The sequence below is a fragment of the Schistocerca cancellata genome, chromosome 12 (assembly GCF_023864275.1).
Source record: "Schistocerca cancellata isolate TAMUIC-IGC-003103 chromosome 12, iqSchCanc2.1, whole genome shotgun sequence".
NCBI classification, from domain to species: domain Eukaryota; kingdom Metazoa; phylum Arthropoda; class Insecta; order Orthoptera; family Acrididae; genus Schistocerca; species Schistocerca cancellata.
In genome coordinates this window covers 149,620,740-149,638,170 of record NC_064637.1, presented here as the reverse complement: position 1 = coordinate 149,638,170, position 17,431 = coordinate 149,620,740, and the positions used below count along the sequence as shown (strand labels likewise).

General features: G+C 43.6%; 1 protein-coding gene across 1 annotated transcript in view; it reads left to right on the top strand.

Annotated features, from left to right (window-relative positions):
• The window catches only part of LOC126109574 (neuropeptide F-like), a 726,145-nt gene that overhangs the window by 438,367 nt on the left and 270,347 nt on the right, over window positions 1-17,431 (top strand). Inside the window, exon 2 of the mRNA XM_049914605.1 lies at window positions 10,805-10,998. Coding sequence (XP_049770562.1) covers window positions 10,805-10,998 — 194 coding nt within the window. The remainder of the gene's footprint in view (window positions 1-10,804; window positions 10,999-17,431) is intronic.

The following is a 17,431-nucleotide window of genomic DNA, read 5'->3' as shown; positions in this document are numbered from 1 at the left end:
TGCACAAGCACCCATTCTCTGTAAACTGTTTATACCAACGTTTAATACACCACCTATCAGGAGGTTTAACACCATACTTCGTTCGAAATGCACGCTGAACAACTGTCGTCGATTCACTTCTGCCGTACTCAATAACACAAAACGCTTTCTGTTGAGCGGTCGCCATCTTAGCATCAACTGACGCTGACGCCTAGTCAACAGCGCCTCAAGCGAACAAATGTACAACTAAATGAAACTTTATAGCTCCCTTAATTCGCCGACAGATAGTGCTTAGCTCTGCCTTTTGTCGTTGCAGTGTTTTAAATTCCTAAAATTGTGGTATTCTTTTTGAATCACCCTGTATTTGACCTTAAAAATGGCGTCTGTAACGGGGGTGTGTTCTACACAGAGAGCTGTCATTGAGTTTCTCTGGGCGGAACACCAGAGAATTACAGATATTTGCAAGCCCTTGCAGAATGGCTAAGGACCTGGCGGTGAACAAAAGCGCGGTGAGTCATTGGGCGAGGTGTCTGTCATCATCGCAGCAAGGTCGCGCGGACATTTCTGATCTCCCACGTTCCTGCCAACTTACCCAGCTGACGACTCCTACAATACTGGAACGTGCGGCCACTCTCATTCGAGGTGACCGGCGGACTGTAATAAAACATCTCACTGCCCTGTTGGATACACTTATTGGCAGTGCCGGCACACTCGACACACAGGATATGGTGTATGCATATTGAGGGGTCGCAGCGTTCACGATCCATTTGCGACTGTCATCAGTCATCAGAACGGCATCCAGAACGCCTGTCTGCGCGCCCTCTGTTTTGACTCTGCAGTCGGTGCCTGTGCTCAGTTCAGCGGTGAACGGTGTTTGCAGCATTCATTCTAGGATACTGTCGTGTCTAGACAAGACAGCCTAGACACAATGAGAGGAAGCCGAAAGGTACGCGCTTAAAAAACTCACGCAGGGTGGCGTGAGGTCTGAAACAGGATACGTAATGAATGCTATAAAGAAAAGTACGTAGCTTCTGGAATACTTAACTTTAATCCACATTTGTAGAACATCGCTCTTGATGATACATTAATAGAATCTCAATATCTATACTGGTAATGGCGCCTTGCTAGGTCGTAGCAAATGTAGCTGAAGGCTACGCTAACTATCGTCTCGGCAAATGAGAGCGTAATTCTCAGTGAACCATGGCTAGCAACGTCGGCTGTACAACTGGGGCGAGTGCTAGTACGTCTCTCTAGACCTGCCGTGTAGTGGTACTCGGTCTGCAATTACTCACAGTGGCGACACGCGGGTCCGTCGTATACTAGCGGACCGCGGCCGATTTAAAAGCTACCACCTAGCAAGTGTGGTGTCTGGCGGTGACACCACAGATACAACCGCACCCCACTGATTAGTACTTACTCGTGCTCAAGAGCTTCAGCCATTTCAACGGCGTCGCATTTTTAGCCTGCGGGAAGTTGGATGGACGTGTCAGTGCGATGCCCTATACAGGGTGGTCCATTCATAATGACCTGGCCAAATATCTCACGAAATAACCCTCAAACGAAAAAACTACAAAGAACGAAACTCATCTAGCTTGAATGGAGAAAGCAGATGGCGCTACGGTTGGCCCGCTAGATGGCGCTGCCATATGTCAAACGGATATCAACTGCGTTGTTTTAAATAGGAACCCCCACTTTTTATTACACATTCGTCTAGTACGTAAAGAAATATGAATTTTTCCGTTGGACCACTTTTCCGCTTTGTGATAGATGGCGCTGTAATAGTCACAAACGTATAAGTACGTGGTATCACGTAACATTTCGCCAGTGCGGACGGTATTTGCTTCGTGATACATTACCCGCATTAAAACGGACCGCTTTCCAATTGCGGAAAAGGTCGATATCGTCTTGATGTATGGCTATTGTGATCAAAATGCGCAACGGGCGTGTGCTATGTATGCTGCTCGGTATCCTGCACGACATCATCCAAGTGTTCGGACCGTTCTCCGAATAGTTACGTTATTTAAGGAAACAGGAAGTGTTCAGCCACATGTGAAACGGCAACCACGACCTGCAACAAATGATGATGCCCAAGTAGGTGTTTTAGCTGCTGTCGCGGCTAATCCGCGCATCGGTAGCAGACAAATTCCGCAAGAATAAGGAACCTCAAAAACGTCGGTGTTGAGAATGCTACATCAACATCGATTGCACCTGTACCATATTTCTATGCACCAGGAATTGCATGGCGACGACTTTGAACGTCGTGTACAGTTCTGCTACTGGACACAAGAGAAATTAGGGACGATGACAGAATTTTTGCACGCGTTCTATTTAACGACGTAGCGTCATTCGCCAACAGCGGTAACCTAAACTGGCATAATATGCAGTACTGGGCAACGGAAAATCCACGATGGCTGCGACAAGTGGAACATCAGTGACCTTGGCCGGTTAATGTATGGTGCGGCATTATGGGAGGAAGGATAACTGGCCCCATTTTATCGATGGCAATCTAAATGAAGCAAAATGTATGCTGATTTCCTACGTAATGATCTACCGATGTTACTAAAAGATGTTTCACTGAATGACAGGATGGCGATGTACTTCCAACATGATTGGTGTCCGACACATAGCTCGCATGCGGTTGAAGCGATATTGAATAGCACGTTTCATGGCAGGTGTATTGGTCGTCGATGCACCATACCATGGCCCGCACGTTCACCGGATGTGACGTCCCCGGATTTCTTTCTTTGGGGAAATTCGAAGGATATTTGCTGTCGTGATCCACCGATAACGCCTGACAGCATGCGTCAGCGCGTTGTCAATGCATGTGCGAACATTACGAAAGGCGAACTACTCGCTGTTGAGAGGAATGTCGTTACACGTATTGCCAAATGCAGTGACGTTGACAGACATCATTTTGAGCATTTATTGCATTAATGTGGTATTTACATGTAATCACACTGTAACAGAATGTGTTCTCAGAAATGATAAGTTCACAAAGGTACGTGTATCAAATTGGAACAACCGAAATAAAATGTTCAAACGTACCTACGTTCTGTATTTTAATTTAAAAAACCTATCTGTTACCAACTGTTCGTCTAAAATTGTGAGCCATATGTTTGTGACTTTTACAACGCCAACTATCACGAGGCGAAAAAAGTAGTGCAACTAACACATTCACATTTCTTTACGTACTACACGAATATCTAATAAAAATGGGGGTTCCTATTAAAAAAAAAAAAAAAACGCAGTTGATATCCGTTTGACCTATGGCAGCGCCATCTAGCGGGCCAACCATAGCGCCATCTGGTTTCCCGCTTCAAGCTAGACGAGTTTCGTTCTTTGCAGTTTTTTCGTTTGAAGCTTATTTCGTGAGATATTTGCCCCGGTCGCGATCATTGGTCCATCCCTTATACTGTCCTCAGTGCGCCTGTGGCGTGCTGCTATATACCAGGACCTGACCGGCCACATAGTACACACACGTGTCCTGATGGGTATGCAGTGCAAGCAACGGTGGCCGACTGATCATCATCCAGGGACCAAACCCAGGCACGTGTTGCACCTGATGTTTCGTCATTGACCATTGGGAACCATCTGCTTGCAGCAGGGTTAAGATAACATATGCCTCTGGCGAGGCTGCCATTGACAGCACGACACTACCAATGAAGGCTACTCTGGTGTCGTCAAAAAGTCGACTGGAGAGTGAAGTGGCACACCTGGTGAGCTGTCTAGTCCAGAGAGCCTTTGCCAACGATAGACAGGTCCCACCAAAAGCTTCTTGCTGTGAGAGGCCATCATCAATAACTCTACATCTACATCTACATCTACATGACTACTTGTAACACTTCCGCCCTGTCGGACGTGCGTTAGCTCTATAAAGCCTGTACTGTAATAAGTTCACGGGCTTCACCTTATAAACAAGGATTTAGTACATAGATTGACCGCGTGTACCTAATGGAAGCAATCCGGACTTATATTCAGTCAGTAACTACAGTGATGCGTCAAGCAAATGTAAAGTACAATTACGCGTTCGCATGGACAAGAAGTACACACAGTAGATACTACCAATGATTAATAATACGGTCGCCAGCCTAATCAGGCATTGAGTGAGTTTTTTCCTTGTACAAGTGTGTGCATGTACAAGCATAACAACACGTAGTACTGTTGCGTTATATGGCAAAGTTTGGCATAGGAAAAATCCACTGAACTAAAGTTTTCTTCTTTTGTACTAATTTGGATGAACTAAAATTACACAACACCACACAGCAATGATTACTACGAACTGCACTTTGTATATTGATCAGACTGAAATCGGGCATAGATTACCCTAGATTTAGCAATTTTGAAAACACACATACAATGTCACTATTAAAATTGGTAAAAACACTAATACACTTAGGTTTAATATAGAAATTAACTTTACTGTTCAAATCTGATCAGTACACTTCAAGATGTGAAAAAAATGGGCAAGAAAAGGGGGGGGGCCTGAAACTGTTATGGTCGTTATACTGAAACTAATAAGTCCTAAAGGTACATTAACACTCAAAATTATCAACCTATGGATTACTACTCTTTTGTCACGCTTCTGGATTAATTGACTAACATTCTTTCAGTCTCAAATTAATTAAATAACATTGCGAGCTCAATTCAAACTTTATCTTTCAATTTAACTACCCTATTGTTCTTCACTAACATTTACATTTACACACCTAACCTTAAACGTCTTTATAGCTTAAATTGGTCTGCAGATAATTTAGTACTAACTATAAACTTTCAATTCAGGATACTCGGGTTGCACAATATGTGGTAAGGACCCTATCTAGGTCAGTGATAAGGATAAGTAACGGCTAAGGCAATTCTGGTAAAAGTCACGTTATTATTGAACAGTTAAAACAGTTTCGACACTGGTCCACACAGATACACTTCTAAAGATGAAATAAATGTTTGACCTGTGCACGTCGGTGCGGCGTATGGCGGGCAGCGAGATAGCGGGCAGCACAGCACACATACAAGCACGGCTAAGGCTCTCACAGCATCGGCACTTTCCTTCTTCTTAGCGTCGTAATCTTTCCAATTTTGTGCCTGAGAATATAGCCATGCCAAGTAGTCGTCGGAATCGGTCCATCCGAGGCTCAATGGAATCCATTTTTCCTAGATAGCCTCCTCGGTACAGTACGTGTTCCTCTGACCGATGCCCAACTCCGACTGTTATACTGAGCCCGTTGTGCCGAACCGCGCCAGTGTGCGTTTTCCCGCGCTCGCCTGCATCCACCTTTTTCCGCTCCCCTACAGGTAGGGTATTCACCACAGGTTTTCTACTACACATATCCTAATGCATTACCTACGTAAGGACCAAGTGTTTAAATTACAATTTTCACATTTTACAATAGTTTTAACATTAAATACATTTCCTTTTGGTTATCAAATTGCTTGAAATCTAACATAAATAATAACATTCATTTCAAAAGTTGTTTACAGTTTCTTTAACATGACACGAAAAGAAAAAGAAATTCACAACATCACTTACATTATTTTACATAAATTCAGAAAGAAGAATTTATCTAAATTCATAAAGAAAAAAATTATTATAGGTACATTATTGTTACATACTCTGCAATTCACATTTAAGTGCTTGGCAGAGGGTTCGTCGAACCGCAATCATACTATCTCTCTACCATTCCACTCCCGAACAGCGCGCGGGAAAAACGAAGACCTAAACCTTTCTGTTCGAGCTCTGATTTCTCTTATTTTATTTTGATGATCATTCCTACCTATGTAGGTTGGGCTCAACAAAATATTTTCGCATTCGGAAGAGAAAGTTGGTGACTGAAATTTCGTAAATAGATCTCGCCGCGCCGGCCGCGGTGGTCTAGCGGTTCTGGCGCTGCAGTCCGAAACCGCGGGACTGCTGCGGTCGCAGGTTCGAATCCTGCCTCGGGCATGGGTGTGTGTGGTGTCCTTAGGTTAGTTAGGTTTAAGTAGTTCTAAGTTCTAGGGAACTTATGACCTAAGATGTTGAGTCCCTTAGTGCTCAGAGCCATTTGAACCATTTGAAGATCTCGCCGCGACGAAAAACGTCTTTGCTGTAATGACTTCCATCCCAATTCGCGTATCATATCTGCCACACTCTCTCCCCTACTACGTGATAATACAAAACGAGTTGCCCTTTTTGCCCTTTCGATGTCCTCCGTCAACCCCACCTGGTAAGGATAGCACATCGCGCAGCAATATTCTAACAGAGGACGAACGAGTGTAGTGTAAGCTGTCTCTTTAGTGGACTTGTTGCATCTTCTAAGTGTCCTGCCAATGAAACGCGACCTTTGGCTCGCCTTCCCCACAATATTATCTATGTGGTCTTTCCAACTGAAGTTGTTCGTAATTTTAACACCCAGGTACTTAGTTGAATTGACAGCCTTGAGAATCGTACTATTTATCGAGTAATCGAATTCCAACGGATTTCTTTTGGAACTCATGTGGATCACCTCACACTTTTCGTTATTTAGCGTCAACTGCCACCTGCCACACCATACAGCAATCTTTTCTAAATCGCTTTCCAACTGATACTGGTCTTCGGATGACCTTACTAGACGGTAAATTACAGCATCATCTGCGAACAGCCTAAGAGAACTGCTCAGATTGTCACCCAGGTCATTTATATAGACCAGGAACAGCAGAGGTCCCAGGACGCTTCCCTGGGGAACACCTGATATCACTTCAGTTTTACTCGATGATTTGCCGTCTATTACTGCGAACTGCGACCTTCCTGACAGGAAATCACGAATCCAGTCGCACAACTGAGACGATACCTCATAGGCTCGCAGCTTGATTAGAAGTCGCTTGTGAGGAACGGTGACTCGCAGTCATATTTGGAGTTTTTACAGAGTAAGGTAACCAGTGCACGCTACATTGCATGAGCTGTTTTCCCTGTGCTGCTGTAATATCGTCGACAAGGTGGTGTGTGCTTTTTCAGCAGGACAATGCACGTACTCATATCACTGCTGTTGATCGAACATGCTCTTTATGGCGCACAACAATTGCTCTGGCCAGTAAGATCCCCAAATCCTTGACAGCGAGCGTTCATCAGAGACGAGGGTATCGTCAGGAGTGTCTCGGGGAAGTGTGATAGAACTGTCGTTGTTCTCTATATACACAAGACAGGGTGGTCAGTAACCTGCAGTTTGTTTGCTGATTATGCTGGGGTGTACGGTAAGGTGTCAAAGTTGAGTGACTGTAGAAAGATATAAGACGACTGAGAAAAAATTCCAATTGGTGAGATGAATGGTAGCTAGCCCTAAGTGTGGAAAAATGAAAGTTAATACGGATGAGTAGGAAGATCAGACCTGTAATGTGCTGATACAGCATTACCAGTGTCCTGCTTGACACAGTCTGGGCGTAACGTTGCATAGCGACATGAAATGGTACAAATATGTGGGAACTGTGGTAGGGAAGGTGAATGGTCGACTTCAGTTTATTGGGAGAATTTTATGAAAGTGTGGTTCACCTGTAAAGGAGACAGCATATAGGACGCTGCTGCAACCCATTCTTGAATACTACTCGAGTTTCTGGGATCTGTACCAGGTCGGATTAAAGCAAGACATCGAATTAGTTTATAAGAGGGCTGCTAGATTTCTTACTGGTAGGTTTGAGCAGCATGTAAGTGTTCCAGAGATACTACGGGAACTCAAATGGGAATGCCTGCACTTACGGCACGTTTTTTGCAAAGAAAACAATTGAGAAAATTGAGAGAACTGGCATCTGAAGTTGACTGCCATGCGATTCTACTGCTGCCAACATGCATTCCACACATGGACCACGAAGATAAAATACCAGAAATTTTGACTCGTACAGAAGTATATAGACAGTCGTTTTTCCCTACTCTATTTGCGAATGGAGTAGGAAAAGAAACGTCTAGTAATAGTACAGGGTCCCTGGGGTGGCTTGCGAAGTAGATGTAGAGGTAGATGTAGATCTGCCGCCAATTGGACGCATATGTGGCATTAAGAAGCGGAAACCATCGCCAAATTGCAAAAAAAGGTGGAAGTTGCTTGGGACAATGTATCACAGAATACTATTTGGTTCCTTTATGATAGTTTGCATGCGAGAATAAACGCCTTCTTGGCCACCAGAAGGGGTGGGAGGGGCCATTCTTCATTGATTCCATCGTTCGTGCACTCTTTACTATGATATGTGTGTTTCATTTACTCTGAATTTGTTGTCATATATTCATACAGTGATTAACTGCCTGTCACTTCACTTGTCCTTTACGTTGTTGCACTTTATTTTTTCTGACACTGTAGATGAGAAACAATCACTGATAGAACTATAAGCTTATTTTCGATCAGAATAAAGTTATCAATTAAAATTCGTTCTATGGGCAGGATTTGAACCCAAGTCTCATAATCACTATGATAGATACGCTAACCACTACAACACAATAGCATATATACTAACCATTACATCACAATAGCATGGACTACCCTAGTGCAATGTCCTTCCTAAAACAAAAACCTCTACCCACACCTTCAGCCCATGTTTCCCTTCCTAAATCGTCAATACTGCCGAATATCTCCGATATTGGAATAGCGCCCCAGATTTTATGCTGCAGGGAACTCCTGCCTGTACTTCAGGAATAGGTGTGCTATTGACCTTGTAAGACGTCGCGGTCTCCTGACCTTCATTGCTTACATATTCCGCCCTCACAGTCGTATTCCGCACATCAATACGCTTCAATCGAACCCAGACTCGATAAGATAAAGTCAGTGATGTTTGAATTCATGTAAACAATATGCAAATAACTAATAAATCGCAAATGCGCACCGACATTGAAATACTCGAGGCTGACATACACACACACATTCAAGACACGACAGTCGCAGGGGCTTTTAGTTCGGGAGACGCAAACCGCACACCTGGGGGCCGGTCCCTTCAGAGGACGACTCAGCCTATGTATGTCGGCCGGTGACCACCCGTGGAGCAGACAGCATTTGCCCGAGTGAAAGGAAGAACGACCCCGTGTTCGGCTTAAAATAAAATTCCGCTACATTGTGTGGGAGCGCCCAGCCTACGCATCTTTACAAATATAGCATGCAGTTTCAGAGATTTTCACAGGGAGACAGCAAACGCCAAACGCCGATGCTACAGATTTCCGGATTGGTCGCCTTAAACGAAACGTCATTCTCCCATTTTAGAAGAGCAATGCTCATTGGCTGATGCCTTGAGCTGAAGGAGTAATGGAAGAGACCGAATGATGTACCCCTTCACGTCTGGCATGGCCGTTCCGTTCTCACTCTTGGAGCGAGAACACATAACAAGAGCGTGCACGCTCGTACGTGTACTCAAAGAGCGAGGAACAAGTCTCTCCTCAGTACTTCACTGGGAGAGCACCTCTGTCGAGAGCGAATCGGAGAGCAACTCTATATTGAGTCCTTGTGATTAAGTGTTGTTCACTGTGTTGACCACCACATTTATTGTGCGGTGTGAACGAACAGAGTTATAGTTAAACGCCTGCGAGCGAATTTTTGAGTGGCATCGCGGTGGACTGGTTATCTGACCAGTGTACCACGCCAATAGTCAGACTAGGGGCGAATAGGAGTCCTTGACTTCATCAAGGCGTTGGGAGAGTTTGATTGGCGAAGGTCAATCCAGATAGAACGAGAGTTATCTTATTTGTCAGCAGCGAGCGGCGCAGACAGCAGTCATCGCAGCTTACGGCATTGTGCGCTACAGCTCTTGCGAGCTCCATATTTCCTCCACAACAGTACACTTCACTGCATTTCACATGCAACAGCCTCGACCGTACCTAGCAACATTCTAACGGATAATTATTCAAGTTGAGTAGGTGCAGCTCTCAGCCATTCTGCCAAGTCAATAACAATCTTAAATTTTGTATAGAAATTTCATTAGAGAATCCTATCCTTGAGAGGTAATTTCACATTCCAAAAAGGACCCGGAAATAACTTGTTGAGTTCATAACTAAAAGTGCCATTGTGATTTCTCAGAATTTTTGCAAAATAAATAATAATAACTTTCGTTAGTTTCATGTTTTTCTTACACCAACTACCACTACTCCAATACCCAAGTATCCCACTAGTTACGTAAGAAATTTTGTGAATTTTTGAATCATTTCCTTACAGCGGACGACCGAGCGAGGTGGCGCAGTGGACTCGCATTCACGAGGACGACGGTTCAATCCCGTCTCCAGCCATCCTGATTTAGGTTTTCCGTGATTTCCCTAAATCGTTTCAGGCAAATGCCGGGATGGTTCATTTGAAAGGGCACGGCCGATTTCCTTCCCCATCCTTCCCTAACCCGAGCTTGCGCTCCGTCTCTAATGACCTTGTTGTCGACGGGACGTTAAACACCACTAACCTAACCTAACCTTACAGCGGACGACTCCAGAAGATATTTATTAGTGAAAGTTTTTCAGGCATTTCTCTTTAGAACGTTGGGAGCGTCTGTCTGACTTCTGTAGTAGTGTGGGGGGTGGAAATTGCATCTTGCTGGAGCCACAGGGTAAAGGGTACATCTCAGATTAATCCGTTGTGCAGAATGACAGAATATCGTCCTGGATACAGGTGAGTCTCAAATTTATATTCTACATTACTTCAGCTTCTATGATTATCGAAGATAAAGTTGAGAATCATATATCTCTAGGAAAATGTGATCTGTTCCTTGTAGGCTTGTTGATTGACTGACCTAGGGTGCGTGTTAGTTCGGCCCACTGCTTGCCAGTCTTCGTGAAGGATGAGGATAGTTTCTGGAGCGCGTTGTGCTCGCTGAGCTGGACTCGGGCTAACCACACCTTCCCTCTTTGGTTGTGCTGCTGCAGATGTCGCAGTCCCGCCCTCTGGCGCTTCTGGTGCTGTCCGCCGCCGTGGTCGCCCTGCTGCTGGTGGTGACCGCCCCCACCCCCGCAGAGGCGCAGCAGGCCGCCGCTGATGGCAACAAGTTGGAGGGACTGGCCGACGCCCTCAAGTACCTGCAGGAGCTGGACCGCTACTACTCTCAGGTCGCCCGCCCCAGGTCAGTCTCACACACACTGTGCGCTGCACTCCGCACTGTGCATCGGCATACCCACGAGTACGGTCCTTCACTGCAGGCAGGGGCTCTCCTCTTGATGAGCGTGAAATCTGATTCCATTACAAGCTCAGTGCATTAAAAAAGCAATTTGGTGTAAATACGAGGGCCGTTCAATAAGTAATGCAACACATTTTTTTTCCTGAAACAGGGGTTGTTTTAGTCAGCATTGAAATACACCAGGTTTTTCCCCAATCTTTTAGCTACACAACACTATTTTTCAACGTAATCTCCATTCAATGCTACGGCCTTACGCCACCTTGAAATGAGGGCCTGCATGCCTGCACGGTACCATTCCACTGGTCGATGTCGGAGCCAACGTCGTACTGCATCAATAACTTCTTCATCATCTGCGTAGTGCCTCCCACGGATTGCGTCCTTCATTGGGCCAAACATATGGAAATCCGACGGTGCGAGATCGGGGCTGTAGGGTGCATGAGTAAGAACAGTCCACTGAAGTTTTGTGAGCTCCTCTCGGGTGCGAAGACTTGTGTGAGGTCTTGCGTTGTCATGAAGAAGGAGAAGTTCGTTCAGATTTTTGTGCCTACGAACACGCTGAAGTCGTTTCTTCAATTTCTGAAGAGTAGCACAATACACTTCAGAGTTGATCGTTTGACCGTGGGGAAGGACATCGAACAGAATAACCCCTTCAGCGTCCCAGAAGACTGTAACCGTGACTTTACCGGCTGAGGGTATGGCTTTAAACTTTTTCTTGGTAGGGGAGTGGGTGTGGCGCCACTCCATTGATTGCCGTTTTGTTTCAGGTTCGAAGTGATGAACTCATGTTTCATCGCCTGCAACAATCTTTGACAAGAAATTGTCACCCTCAGCCACATGACGAGCAAGCAATTCCGCACAGATGGTTCTCCTTTGCTCTTTATGGTGTTCGGTTAGACAACGAGGGACCCAACGGGAACAAACCTTTGAATATCCCAACTGGTGAACAATTGTGACAGCACTACCAACAGAGATGTCAAGTTGAGCACTGAGTTGTTTGATGGTGATACGTCGATCATCTCGAACGAGTGTGTTCGCACGCTCCGCCATTGCAGGAGTCACAGCTGTGCACGGCCGGCCCGCACGCGGGAGATCAGACAGTCTTGCTTGACCTTGCGGCGATGATGACACACGCTTTGCCCAACGACTCACCGTGCTTTTGTCCACTGCCAGATCACTGTAGACATTCTGCAAGCGCCTATGAATATCTGAGATGCCCTGGTTTTCCGCCAAAAGAAACTCGATCACTGCCCGTTGTTTGCAACGCACATCCGTTACAGACGCCATTTTAACAGCTCTGTACAGCGCTGCTACCTGTCGGAAGTCAATGAAACTATACGAGACGAAGCGGGAATGTTTGAAAATATTCCACAAGAAATTTCCGGTTTTTTCAACCAAAATTGGCCGAGAAAAAAAATGTGTTGCATTACTTATTGAACTGCCCTCGTATATTGCATTAGAAACTCATTACACTAGCAGCACAAAGCATTAGAAACCTATTAGACATCTGGTACATAGCATTACAAATACTACTGATGCCTTGTATTAGAAACTCGTTACATTACTCACACATCGTATTAGAAACCTGTTACACATTGCATTAGAAACAACCTTCATTAGAAACCAAAAGCATTAGAACCCAAATGCATTAGAAGGAACCATCATTAGAAACAAAGTGCATTTGAAATTAAGTGCATTAGAAATCTGTTGAAATAGAAACTACTGCTGTACAAAGCATTCCAACACAAAATAATGAATTCTGTTACCATGCAAACCACTGATAAAACTGTTGTGTTAAAAATTTGTGGTATTACAAATACATTACGTAAGATAAGCGCATTGGCACTGAGAGCTGATTTATTAGAACTGGTCCGAGCACGGGGCCACAACCCAAACCACACGCCACTGTTACACACTAATGAAGGACTGGGTCCCTTACTTCGATTGCACATAATTCATTAAGGTTAATCCAACACATTTATTTCAAATAACATAAATGAAGTTACATTTGAATCTGACACTAAACAGGAATTTAAAAAAAATTCGAAAACAGCTGATTTAGTGGGTGAAGCGCGAGTTAAGCCAATAATCAGGCTAACTAAATTTGAATCTGTCTGGCATTAAACAGAAATAAAAAAACTATTTCCAAAACAGCTGATTTAGTGGGTGAAGCGCGAGTTAAGCCAATAACCAGGTAAACTAAATTTGAATCTGTCTGGCATTAAACAAGAATTTAAAAAAATTTTTACATGTTTAAATTACAGCATTAAGGAATTCCAAATCTGTCCCTTTTCTAGGCGGAGGCTGAGCCAGAAACACAGAATGCCACAAAAACACAGTTCTGCTGTGAAATCAGTAACAGACAAGGGGTCGGCACCCACAAATAACACAGGCTAAGAGTCAGGCTGGGAGCACATCCTACGAGAAATTGTTCACTCTATGCTCACCACAAACTGTAGACATTCCGGACAAACATCCACTTGCGGTGGCTGCCAGAAGGACGAAGCAACCAACAGGCCCACTCCGTGCTTCTCACACAGGCACCTCAATTTGTACAAACATCTCGGCCAACACCAACTCCGGACTCCCCTCTCACTGCGAGGCTTGGCACAGTTTATACGAAATGCCTTGCAGGCAACCAGTAACCGCCGCAGGAGTTTCACGATTAGCAAACAGCCCCAGCATAACAGACTTCACACACCTGCTTACGCCCGACCCACAACTCCGCCGGTCCCACCGGCCGCCCCAAACCGACTGCCTCTCGCCGTCCCGCGCGCCCCAGCCGAAAACTCAAAGATGCTCATGCCCGGGGACGCGCCAAAGATAACAAGCCGATCGCTGATGATCGACCAGCGATCTGGCTCAAGAACGCCATAAATAGTTGTCAAGATACACAGGAATTTATTGTATTACCTGCCAGTGCACATTGATTTAAATCAATGGGGAAAGTCGAAAATTTGTGCTGCACCAGGATTCGACTACAGGTCTCCAGAGTTTTCTAGGCAAATACATTGACCACTGTGCCATCCAGACACAGTGGTCATCGCAACTGCATAGACTACCCTACCATGCCTCCTATCAGACCCATATTCTCAACTTATCCACACACTACTAATGTTGGGCCCCTTACGCATTATCCTCATCACTCGTGGCATCTCAGCAATTGCTATAAGAGTTTGAACTTGGTGTGGATCTGCACTGAAGTAATCAATAGCCCTCCCCACCTTAATTATATATGTGGTGTCTGTTTGTTCACAGATGTTGTCAGTAATCAGGATAATAGGCAAGGGTTACGACATTAGTAGTTGTGAATCTGCGTCTCACGGGAGACGTTCTAGGGTAGTTCATACAGTTGTGATGACCACTGTGTATGGATTGGATGGTCTAGTGGTCTGTGCAACTGCCTAGCAAAACAGGAGACTCGGTTCCGAATCCCAGTCTAGCACAAATTCTCTGCTTTCGCCGTTGATTTAAAGCAATACCCACTGGCAGCTAATACCATTAATTCCTTTGTCTCTTGATTCTTAGTGGCTACAGGAGCAAAATGGTGTCTGTTCGTACTGACATATTCAAAAACACACACACACACACACACACACACACACATAAATGAATAAATGTCATAGAAACTGGCACCTGCAAACATGTTGCTATGAAAAAACCATTGTTATGGTAATGGATTGCCAGGGAAACCTGTTCCTATACAAACACATTCTCAGTTGACTTTCTCTGTGGCAACAGCCCTTATTATTTAATACATACATTACACAATCAAGTAATTGGATAGACCTTTTGTCATCCACCTTAAAGAAGTGAGACATCTCATGCATAGCATTAAAAATTCATTCCAGTAGTGATACACAACACTATGAAGCATGGGGATTAAACGAAGTGTATGAGAAAGATATTTAAAAAAACTATTGTTGTACATTAGTATTCATGTTAAATATAGCGACATGGGATCTAATGGCATATAAGTTTGTAATACAATACACCCATATCATTTATTTGCAATGGAAGATTATTCTACTAGAAATGTATTGCATAAAGTCTGGGTCATAAGAAACTCATTGCCAATCCTCACAGTTGTACACTGTTTCACATTGTAAAATCACTCTGCAAAGTTGCCTTCATCAGGGTGTGTGTTGCTCATTACTTGCAAAGTTCATGAAACATTCATACATTTTGAAATATGATGTGTTATACCATTCATAAATATCATGGAAACAACCATCAAGGAAAATAATTAAAATGGAAATGTATTGCCAGGGATAGATGTTAATACAGAGATACTTTCTTTTTCTGTGTAAAAAATCCCCATTGTACATGACAGATATTAAGTGAGCAGATAGCTCAACACCCCAAGTGTTCTCCATGTCGATGAAGCTGGACATCTAACCAAGACTGTGCCGACCATTCCTTGGTAATAATATCATCGTTCAATGTTCAGCGAAGAATTTCAACAAATTTCTAATGCACTTATCGTATACTCTCCTTTGATTATTGTTGAACTTTCGTTGATACTTGTTTCTGACATTTAGTGCGAAATTGTTTTGCCCTGTAGCTGACACATCAGAGCACCCCAAACATGTTCATCAGGGTTCAGATTAGGGTTTCAATCATGCTAGTGGAATAAAATCACCCAAGTTGTTTTTCGCTTACAATATAGTGCTCCTTACTGTACAGAAACAACATTTATCACAATAATACAGGAAAACAGCCAATTTGGACTTGTTGTCTCGTTTTGAACACCATGCGACTGTCTACTTTTTATCATAAACATCAGAATTTGTTTTGACATCAACTGCAATTAATCATTCTGGAACTAAAAACGAGTAAAAATTCAGTATTTGTTTATGAGCTGGACATATGAAAGCAAAATACATTTACCATAACTTTTTTAATAGCTGACATATTGTCAAGTGGAAGCGTGTCACCTTACAAATGTTCATATAGTTACTTGTTATGTATGATCGCCTAACTACTACAGCAATCACATTACTTGTTTCAGCATGTTATTGTCATCTTCAGACGTGATAAAAATTCATAAACATATTCGTCATGCTGTATAAACCCTAGTTATATCCGTAATGAACATCATTAAAATGGCATAAAATATTTTATTATCATATTCGATACCATTTTCTTGATGTGATGTTTAAAGCTTTCCCGGCGTACTGATTGTTCCATAAAAACACGGGAGAACTGTCCGGCAGTTCTCCCGTGTTTTTATGGAACATTTTCTTGATGTTTCGTTTGTGTAGAACTAGAGTTTATGGATATGACAACAGCGTTTGTGGATTTTTATCTTGTCTGAAGATGGCATAATAATGAGAAACTGGTAATGAGTGTGTTTGTAGTAATGAAACCACGATGACGTAATAAATTGTTATATTTTGAATACTTGTAACGAAAACTAGATGAGGCTACAGGATACCTTGCTGTGTCTGACCACAGAATGTCACAATAGAGTGAGATCCTCTAAAGCCTTCTGGAAGGACCGTACGTTGGTGGCTCTGTTGGCAATCAGGAGAAGTGAAGGCAAAATACATTTTCTGTCTCGTCGATAGTTGATTGATGTTCAAAATACAGGTACAAAACTCCACTGTCGAAATGTGAAGGACGAGCAACCCGTCCATGAAGCCTTCATCACGCAGGTAAGTGACCATCACTTATCAACATCACCTTCAACAGCGACCTCTGCAAGTCTTCAGCGACGAAACAGGTAAAGTTGAGGTCTCGCTTGTAGCCTGGTGTTGAAAGATGTCGCACACATTTCTAGCCGCTGAGTGGCTCATTACACGATGATGTATGCCAAAGGATGTCTCCGTCAACTATACAAAGGCCGTATAGATGCCAAGGTTCAACCTCTTATGCGGGTCCTAAAGGAAAATTTTATGATAAATAAGTTGCGGAAGTAGCATATTAAAGGAATTTATGCTCTGAAATTAAGTGAAATGATCTCATGGAAGTATTCGGGAGGAGATACCATATGGGGTTGTTCGTCTCCTGGGTTTATGACTTTCCAGTTGACGCTGGTTCGGCGACTTGCTCGACGATGGAGATAGATGAAATGAGGGCAACACAAACTTCTAGTCTATGAGTGAAATAAACTTTCGCTCCAGCCGGGGATCGAACCAGGGTCCCTGGAATCTAGAGATAGCAACATAACCACTACAACACAATCTGCGGACAACTTTCGGCCTAAAAGCTTACAACGGATTGTTATTTAAGTTTATACCATTTTACTACAAATTTATGATTTTATAAAGTGTTGTGTTGAAGAAAACAAAGAGAACTGAACTCGTAAATATATACGAGGATGGTCTGATAAGTCTAGTATAAAAGCAAGAAAAAATGTTTTTCCCAAACAACTCACCTC